This window comes from Condylura cristata, unplaced genomic scaffold, assembly GCF_000260355.1.
Source record: "Condylura cristata isolate star-nosed mole 26May11 unplaced genomic scaffold, ConCri1.0 scaffold00023, whole genome shotgun sequence".
Classification (NCBI taxonomy): domain Eukaryota; kingdom Metazoa; phylum Chordata; class Mammalia; order Eulipotyphla; family Talpidae; genus Condylura; species Condylura cristata.
Genome location: NW_004567124.1, coordinates 8,712,689 through 8,722,803, shown reverse-complemented (window position 1 = coordinate 8,722,803; position 10,115 = coordinate 8,712,689). Strand labels below are relative to the sequence as shown.

Genomic DNA, 10,115 nt, shown 5'->3' with positions numbered 1-10,115 from the left:
TTTTTATTTTTTTCCCATACTGGTAGAAACATTTTGCTTGTGCAAACCCTCTAGGTGGCAAGTGTGCTCAGGAGCTCTCGGCAGAATCAGGACCAGGTGTGCGCTACTAAATACTGGAGGAAGGCCAGTACAAAGGCATAAAGAGCTTCCTTAGAGCTCCAAACCCCCTGGAAGCAGAGTATATTTCCATTTGGGTCCTTGATGGTAGCATCACAAACCCTTGAGAAAGAAAACTCCCTTGCATGTGAGGCAAACACGTTGCATCATGTTCTGTGGTACAATGAGCTATTAGCATAACACACTACATTCCAAAACCCAGTGGAAGAAGCAATAGTCTTTCATGTTAATTAGAGATTCTTCACTTTCCCTTAATTGCTTGAGTCAGCTCTGTTGACTCTGGGAAAGTCACGGTACACAGGTAGAGCTACTGCTGTTAATCACGGTGTGACTATCAGGTAATAAGGCTTTTGTTTTGTTACTTTTCACAAGCAAACCCAGCATATATCTTCAAATGAGTGCCCCTGTTCAACACGTCACATTAGCAGACGACACTCATGTTGACATCTTTCCTATCTATGTCTTAGAATATGGAATGGCAAGTACAGGTGCTCTTGGAGGGGGTGGGAGGGCAGGGAAGGCACTGTATAATTAATACGCAAGCATTGCTAAAAACCTGAGATATGCGATTGCCACACCAATGGGGGGACCTGAAAGCATTTGGGTCAATTGCTTAGAAGGTAGGAACTACACATTAAATGACCCTGGAGAGATGTACATAGATACTTTTCCTGCAAGTAAAGATCCAAGTCACTAACACACCTTCCTTGAATCCGTAAACTATAGTTAACTGCATTGCACACATAAAAGTGTTCAATAAATACTTACAGGTTATTTGTCCTACCCCATCACAATACTTACATTTTTTTCTTCAGAAAATAGAGTCCCTATTTGTAATGGAACTGAAATGTGGTGATATCTGCCCAGTCTGTCTGTCATGGTGGTGCTTCTGTTTATCTCTATGTATGCTCCATTCTCTAGAACCAGCCTTCTTTGCTTCTTGTAGCTTAGATGATGCATGGCCTGTTGTGAAATACTATTCATGCGAAGCCATGTTAGGCTTCGGTAACAAACCTCCAGATTTCAATGACCTAAAATAGCAAAGGTTCATATCTCACTTTTGCTACATGTACACCAAGCGTTAGCTGGAGGTAAAGGAGTTCTGTTTATCATAGCCACTTGGGAGCCCAGAATGAGAGAAGCAACAGTCTGGAAAAATGAACACAGTGACACATGTACTAACACTTAGTGTCCAGTATTAGTCACTTCTGCTCACATTTCCTTGTCAAAAAAAGTAAAATTGCCATAACTAACTTAATTGAATGGGCATGTACAGTCCTACCAAGACCCTGATTGAGGAGAAAGTAGAAGTATTTGTGAGAATAGCCTTCATCACCCAAGAAAGCAAACCCTTTGTGTTCAGCAGCCACAGCTAGTAACTCATATTTTCCACATTCTCTTTACATGGATACTGAGTACTCCCCAGACAGTAAGAGAGAAGGTGAGCTACCTGATCCATTTTTATCTAAAAGGGCACAGCACTAGGCCCCTGGACAGCCTATGTATCTGTCCTCAAGTCAGGTCCAGTCACCTGCAGAACAGATATATAATTTAGCATGCAGCTACCTGCCCCACTCCCCTGATCCTATCCAGGGATCAAGAGTACTGTGTAGTACAGAAGGAATTGTTGTTTGATGTCATGATTTTTCAGTCATGATATGTTACTTGCTCTAGTCTTTAAAGACATGCATTGTACAATCAAGTTGTTTATGAGCCAGAATCTCAACAGAAATGAAATGGAAATGCTCAAGTCCAAGAACTTGCTATGTTAACCTATCAGTTTAGGGATCAATGATGAGATACTAAGGAATTTTTTAAATTGACACTGTACAGCACCATTTCTGTGATATTGGGATACCACAGTTTTTGACCTATAACCTAAGCTAGAGGAGTAGATGGGGAGAGGAGTGGATGGCTTTAACCCACACAAAAAGACCTGGACTTCTGAAGCTGGAACTTCACCACAGTCTTCCATCTATCTTCCAGTCTCATGTCCTAGTTCAACCCAAATCAGCCTACTAGCCAACTACCTTCCCTTAACTCATACAGTACCTTCCTCTCCAACTAATTGCTACCCTTCCTCTAAAAATTAATTTAAAAGCTGCCACTTTTCAGAAAAGTCTGTTTCTGTCTATTCTGACTAGGCATGTCTATTTCTTCCTCTTCCTAATTTTCTTATCTGTGCATGCAGATCACCCAGAGGGTGGATAAGTCTTACTCATTTGGAAATCCCAGTGCATAGTACCTGGTAAAGAACAGATAATAATAATATGTTTGATGAACGTTCCATAGCACTCATTCATTTAAGGAACCTTTAGTGAGATTCTCTGCTAGGCTCTGCACAGTGGAATGTGAGTAACACACGATACCGCTAGGAGTTTCTCCAATTTAGTTGCCTCATTTTATAGATGAGAAAACTGAGGCCCAAAAAAGTAAGTCAACCATTGCCACCCAACCCTTCACAATTTGGTGAGCAGTTTGCTGTGTGCTCGAGAAAATGCTTTCAAGTCTTATCTCATTTTTATCCTTGTAACAAGCCTGAAATAGAAGAATTTTCACCCCAACTTTACAGAAGAGAAAATTGAGGCTTTAAGAGATTGGGTCATGGCTAAAATCATACTGCAAAAAGGTAACAAAGCCAGGTTTGTCTGGGCCTAAATCCTAAATTGAGAAATTAGCTTCCTGTGGTCCATGCATTTGTATATTACCCACAGGCCTTGAACTTTATCAATCTTCCAGTGGCTGGGTTAACATAGGATAGTTAAACAATTCTGGCAAAATTCTATGCCAGGCAGCCCCTAGGCACACAGATCTAATGTTCTAACCTTAAGGTCAGGGTATTTTCCCTCCAGGGCAGTTGGGTTAATGGAAGAAACCTGATTAAAACCTGGAGCTGAACTTGATCATTCTCTGAAAGGCTTACAGGTTGTTTGGCCTGGCTAATATGCTCAGATGCTGTCTGCAGAGTACTCAGTATCCATGTAATATATGTTGTGAGTTGTTCTTTGGGGACTGTTAACAAGACCCTAACAAACTCTGCCACAGCCAGCCTCAAGCAGGGTTTTGGGGTTGCCCTCTCTCCTCCCCTTTACCTAGGCTCAGAAAGGAGCAGGCTTCCCCACCCCCACCCCCCCACTGGGGGTTGTGAAGAATTAAAAAAAAAAAAAAAAGTAGGGGGAATCCTTCTCCTGATTCTTGACAGAGCTCACAGTGCTAGATGTGTTCCCTCCTCAGAGCTAGGGCTGTGGATACAATAACTTAAATGGGAGAACATCACACACTTTGGCAGGCTGATACCTGAAAGCCTAACTTGGGAAGAGGCAGGCTTCCTAAAATCAGTGCAAGAAAAAATGACTTTAAAAGTTAAATCTGGGGAAACCTCAGGGATTATTGACCACCTGGATTTAAAGATAAGACTGCAGCATCAAGGCTGAATTACTTGAAATGGTTGCAAAGCTGCTAATGATAGACCAAAAACCAAGTTATCTGAGTCTAAACTCAATGTTCGTTCCCCTTAAATTTTCTTTCACCCACTTACATACCAACACACAGGTCCTACCCTTTGCAAGAGCAGAATACACAAGTACATGAAAAAATACTCTAACTGGGTCCTGTGTCCTTTAAGTATCTGACAGTCCTTCCCCTGGACAAGGATACAGGGATAGCAGATTGAGGCATTCTGACCCCAACAGCGGAGAAAGGAAGTCTCAGGGGCTGTCTCCAGGTCTTCCCAGCTCTCAGTTTCACTTAAGTTTAAGAACGCAAGCGTCAGGGATGGCACTTGACTGAGAGCTGCGGGGGTAGTGCTGGGCGGGTGCCTGGAGCGCTCAGGCTAGAGCTCCAGGTGCTGCGGCTGCTGGGAACTGGGTTTCTGAAGCTAAGCGATTCAGGAATTGGGGGCTCAGGGAGGATGTGCTCCCACTACCTGCCCTGCTCTTCCGCCTCTGGTGTCTACCTTTGGCTCGACTGGGAACTCTAGTGGCTAGGCAAGGGTCCCTGGGCTAAGGGAGTGCCTAGGGCAGAGATTTGTGCCATGGCCCCCAGCGAGTCCGTTGCGCCCTCTCCTTGGCGCTCAGGTTTGGAAACTGGACGGCCTCGCCCAGCAGCCGCCTCGGCTGCTCGGGTCCCCATATATAGTCATATCCACCGTCAACTGGGAGGCCGGCAGGCGGCAGCGAATGGGCGAGCGGCCCCGCGGGAGGAGCAGGGAGGGGGTAAGGGGCGGAGGGAACAGAGGGGGGAAGGGGGCAGGAGAAAAAAGCTTTTCCAAAAAAGTATTGGCTGTCTTGAGGAATGCGGTTGCCCCCTTGGGAAAGTACATATCTGGGAGCAGCAGGCGGTTCAGCGCTCGCACTCCCGCCCAGCCGCCGCACCGCACGTTCCCCTAGCAGTTCCCACCGCAGCCCCAGGGCCCCGTCGCCACCGCCACCATGGACGCCATCAAGAAGAAGATGCAGATGCTGAAGCTCGACAAGGAAAATGCCTTGGATCGAGCGGAACAGGCGGAAGCCGACAAGAAGGCGGCGGAGGACAGGAGCAAGCAGGTCTGCACCTCCCCGACTCCGCTCCCACGGGCTGCCAGTGCTCCACCCGCCTGGGTGCTCCCGGGTCCTGAGACCCAAGCCTGGCATCCCTTCCCAAACCTTCACCCGGAGAACTCGGGGAATCATCCGTGCCCCAGGGCGTTGGGGATGCGCGTCTCATTAAGGCGAAGGGGAAGAACGAGACTCAGGCTTCTTACAACTTTTGGTCCTGTCTGAGGACGCCTGTTTCACGAATCTGATTCCCAGAGCCCGCGCGGTCAGTTCACATCTTAGAGGCCCTTGATTCTCAGACTGGGAATCCGTTTTTTGGATGGGGTACAGTGGTGGTGATTCACATACTCAATTCTAGAGCATGTCAGAAGTTCTGGACTTCTAGTTGGGAAGATTGGAACCTTCAACTGGGCTAGAGTCTGGGGCGTGGGGGAAGGTTAGAATGGAGGAATTTTTTTCCCCCATAAGAATAAAGTTGGGATAGAATGGAGTACCCGAACGCCGGGAGTGGTTCTCTGCGCCCCTAAGTTGTGAACTTACGCTCCCTGAGACGTCCGCTGGAGTCTCCTGGGGGGTGGGGGGGGCTGGGTTGTGGCGTGGGCAACCGTGCGGTTCCAATACCAGACAAGAGAAAGTTTCTTAAGGACCCTAACTCAGAGGTCCCCCCAGACTGAAAGACACCAACCATGTGTGTGTGTGTGTGTGTGTGCGCGCGCGTGCGTGTGTGTGTGTGTGTGTCTGTCTAACACCCGGTCCGTGCCGGCCGCCCGCGCCCGCCCGCCGCTGCCCCCCAGCTCGAGGAGGACATCTCAGCGAAGGAGAAGCTGCTGCGGGTGTCGGAGGACGAGCGGGACCGGGTGCTGGAGGAGCTGCACAAGGCGGAGGACAGCCTCCTGGCCGCCGATGAGACCGCCGCCAAGGTACCCGGGGCGCGCAGCGCTGTGCGGCACAGGAATGGCTAACTCTGTCTTTCTCTTTTTCTCCCTCCCTGTCCTTCCCTCTCTCTCTCCTGCTGTCCCTTTCCTTCTGGTTCTGTGCACCCACACCCCTCCCCTGCGGGATCACGCTGCCTGCTGCACCCCCCCCTCCCCCTTCACCCCCACCCACGGCCAACTCCCAGCTGGAAGATGAGCTGGTGTCGCTGCAAAAGAAACTCAAGGGCACTGAAGATGAACTGGACAAATACTCCGAGGCTCTCAAAGATGCCCAGGAGAAGTTGGAGCTGGCGGAAAAAAAGGCCACTGATGTAAGTGCACAGCACACATTGCCCCCCTCACGTCCTGCCTAGGTGGCCACTCTGGGGTCACCACAGAGACCAAAGAGAAATAGAGGAGTAGCACCTCCTCCAGCCAGACCCCAGCACACGCCTCGCCATGGCCCAGAGCACTGGATGCTGCTTTCAACTGCTACTGCACACATTTATTTATATTTCATCCATTCCTCTCTCTCTCTCCTTCTCTCTTCCCTGGACCCCTGGGGTTGGAGGTGGGTGGATGTAAAACTGGGAGAATGGAGCAGTTGAAATTGAATTCTGGAGGTTCAACTTGCCTCCCTGGTGGCAGAAAACCTCTGAGGTGTTAATACCAAGGTTTGTATAGAGATAGCCTAGTTTTCTTCATGTTATTTCTTTTCTCAGCTCTGGGGGGGGGTGGGGGGGTGAAAGGCCTGGTTTTCAATGGGTGCCTCTTCAGGATACAAAAGTCCTGGTCTCTAGATTGAAAGAAATGGCATGGTACAACTTTTACTTAGAAGACTGACTGCAAAGACACTTGAGGCCTCCCTCTTCCACTAGGGAAGTATTAATGCAGCCCTTAAGACTTGCCTGGGAAGATGACACTTGCTTGGGTCTGCAGTCAGGCACAAGACCCAGAAAGTAAGCTGGGAGTTATATATAGCTCAGTGCTTTATATGGTAGAGTGAGCTAGCTGACCCCTGCCCCTCCTGCTCACCCCACCCCCACCTGTCAGCCTCCTGACAGCACCACATAGTTTTGAGGGTGATGCACACACTGCAAAAACTGTACCAGTACTTTATACGCTGCCCTTCGGAATCTTTTTCTTTCTTTCTTTTTTTTTTTTTTTAACTAAAGAGCTTGCCTCTACTGCTGAGTAAAGACAAGTGAGGCATTAGATTTCCAAAGGACCAACTTTTTTCCACACTGTTGATTCCCTTCTAGAAGCTAATTAAGCCTCAAGGCCCAATTAGGAAAGAAATTCTTTAGGAAGTTGGTAACAATCCAAGAATGTATGAGCACCAGGGAAAGCTATGTCCAGAAGTTGAAACACCAAGTGCAATGGCAAATTTTTTTTTGTCTGAGAATAAAATGCAAATTGCTGGAGGGTCTTGGAAAAATCAGTAAAGGCCTTTTGTGGCATGAGAGACTTGAAATGTAATCTCAGTGTGTGCTTTGGAAATGAGAAATCCAGACATAGAACATTAAAAATCTTACAAAAAGAAATTTCCAGTGGAAATCAAGATTCCCAGAAAGGGGGTTTAGAGAAAGAGATTCAGTAAAGCCTTTAAGTTACAAACTACCTGGCATTAGAATGAGTCCAAAAATACATATAACTCTGTGCCTGCTTTGTATAATGTAGATCAGATGTCTGTTCCGTTTATGGCTAAATGGAGGCTGTCTGTCTCCCCCAGATTCTCCAGCAGGACGTTTATTTAGCTTTTTCAAAAGAGCCGCTGATAGATCAAGGAAAGATATTCCTTATAAGGAAAAGAATGCAGAGAATTTGAAAATAGCCCAGAAAGACTAAAGGCAAGAAGGAGAAAAATGCTACTACAATTCTTAAGGGGGTGGTGGGGGGAAATCATAATTATTACAACTATGTAGTGCTATCATGTCTTTATTGAAAAGTCTTGTTAAAGGGAGACTTGGAATGAGGTGGGGCAGAAAAGGAAAGGCTATTTAAAGTCAGATAGCAGAGGTGTGGTCAGCAAGGGAGGGAAATTTTTTTGAGACTGTGTTGTGGTTCTTCCTCCATCTGTAGCAAGATGCTTTTTCCTTGGTGTGCCTTTTCAAGGTATTCTAATACAGTTTTATTGAAAACTGTCCCCATGCACTTTTTGTGTGTGGTGTATTGTTTATCTTACCCTTTACGGCATTTAGGTTGTTTGGAAGTTTTGAAGAAATGCTTTATTTAGAATGATTCCTGACTAGTGAAAACAGTCAAGACTTAAGGGATACATATGTCACCAGAGAAAGGGAGAGGTAGGAGAGAGGTCAGTTTCCTCGGACAGAATCATCTTACATTTGGGATTAGGAAACTTCAGTCATTACATACCACTGTGAAACATTTTTACATTTTTCTACTACTAAATTTTTTCCCGCTGAGTTACTAACACACTTAACAAACCCTAATCCAGAAGTGGGTTCTTCCCAGGATAAAAGGTTGTAATGAACAAGATAGCACCACTGAGGGTTTTTGTTGTTTTTTTTTTTTAAAGATTGATTTATTTGTGCATACAGAACTGGGGTACAGGTCAGAGGCTCAGGGGCAGTGAGAGGCTTCACCAGAGACAGAGTGGGGAACAGAACATGCGGATCGAGGAAGTACACTGCTGAGGGGAGCAGCGGGCAGGTCAGGAGAGGTCTGCCAAGCCATGTGGTCACCTCAGGGGCAGGCTGGACTCAAACTCATGTGGAAGTGGCTTTAGCTTCTCAGTGCTGTGCTTTAACCCACTGCACCACAAGGGAGGGCCCTTAGGGGTTTGTTTTTAATGTTATTCTACCTAAATGAAGCTAAGGGGATCAGCAGTTCCATTTTCTCTAGTACCTCACCCTCTTCACAAATGGGGTGTATCTGCTATTTGCTTTTGTAAGTCTTTATTCCCTGTTGGTCTTTACTTCCTAAATTAGTGATTCTCAGCCTTACCTAGGGAAGTTTTAAAACCCAAACCCAAAACCCAAAAACCCAACTTGCACCAAGCCAATTAAATCAGAATCCCTGGGAACAGAAACAAAGTCTTAGTATTTTTTAAATACCCTGGTGCTTCCAGTGTGCAGGCCAAGCTAAGAACTGTTCTAGTCTCTTCTGTAATGACATCAGCATGAAAATGAACTCACCTGAAACTTTCACAGGTGTTTGAAAAGCAGGACATTAAGTCACCATTTGGCTGCTTAAAGTGCTTGTGAGGTCCAGCAGTTTCTCTGGTTCACCCACCCTCAGTGCTGGACACCCACTGTTTGTATTCCTTGAAGGGAGCTGTAACCCCTGGCTTTGACCAGGCCAGCTGTGTGGAAACAAAACCCCAGGCTCCACCTACAGGATGTGAGGGCCAGTGCTGGGTTTTGTGAGCTTCTAGGTTAAGGCTGTGAGAAAATCCATAGAAAATTAGTTTGGTTCACTGTTAGGTCTTTAAAGGAGAAAGAGGTTGCCAGATGTGTTTTTTTCCTTCATTATTCCCACACATCAGGAACTGACTTGAAGGGCTTCCTCTGAGAAAGGTGAGGAAGAAAGGCAGGGAGACTTGGAAGGCACTAAAAATGCAGCCCAAGGGGAGAATTGGCAGAGATGTGTCCATGTTGGTTTTCCTCCATCTGTAGCGAGATGTTTTTTCCTTGGTGTGCCTCTTCAAGGTATTCTAATACAGCCACAATAGGTCAGATTCCAGAACATCTCAGAGGGTGATCTCAAATCATAAAAGATGGCATCTCTAAGGGACCCTACGCTTTACTTATGGAGAGAAAAGTGAACCCCATGGAGGTTGGTAAGCCAGAGGTCACTGTCTGGGTCCTAACCTGACGCTTTAAAACAGTAATTGAGAATTTATTAACTAAAGTTGTCATTTTGACTATGTACAGTTAATTGTACTAACTACATCACTAATCATTATTTCATAATCCTCACAGCGACCCTACAAGGAAAGCACTACTATCAAACTCATGTTTACCGTTGAAGCCCAGTGAAGTTATTTGCCCAGAGTCACAAGGCCAGAAGAGCACTCAGCCAGGTTCAAATTTACAGAGACTGCGTCTAGATGAGGTTTAACCACGATGCAATAGTTCAGAGGTTTTCAGTTGTGGCGTAGGGGGGAGAGGAAGGTTGTTGTAGGTACGATCTTATGTTCTGGGGGTATTTACCACTAGGAACAGTCGACTTGTGTTGCCCCGTTTGGGATCCCTCGCTCAGCTTCTTTCCTTCCAGAGCTTGGGATTCGGAGACTCGGGCGCTGAGCGCCCCGGCGGCCAGCAGGTGGCACCATCGCCCTGAACAGCCAGGTCCGTTACCCCGTATCACCACGGCGCCGGGGAGGGGCGCTAGGAGTGAATTAAAATCCCTTGCGCGGTTTCCTGCCTCCAGCCTGGGCCCAGCCCGCCAGGTGCCCCGGCGGCTCGGCGCCCCTGCCCGCCCGCCAGCCCGGCTGCTGAGAGCATGCGCAGAGCCGCCGGTGGTTTGCAAATTATCCGGGCCCGCTGTGCGCGCCCCGCCCAGCCCGGCTGTCCCGCCCCCGGCG

General features: G+C 47.2%; 1 protein-coding gene across 9 annotated transcripts in view; it reads left to right on the top strand.

Moving 5' to 3' along the window:
* The first annotated feature begins 4,356 nt into the window (after positions 1 to 4,356).
* Positions 4,357 to 10,115, top strand: part of TPM1 (tropomyosin 1 (alpha)) — a 26,370-nt gene continuing 20,611 nt past the window's right edge. For 3 of the 9 annotated variants that reach the window (XM_004687708.2, XM_012728634.1, XM_004687713.2), the window contains exons 1-2: positions 4,357 to 4,661; positions 5,773 to 5,898. In XM_004687708.2, coding sequence (XP_004687765.1) covers positions 4,548 to 4,661; positions 5,773 to 5,898 — 240 coding nt within the window. In that variant the 5' untranslated portion in view covers positions 4,357 to 4,547. Of the gene's footprint in view, positions 4,662 to 5,446; positions 5,573 to 5,772; positions 5,899 to 10,115 lie in introns of all 9 variants that reach the window. The other 6 variants (XM_004687709.2, XM_004687711.2, XM_004687712.2 and 3 more) reach the window with 4 other exon arrangements.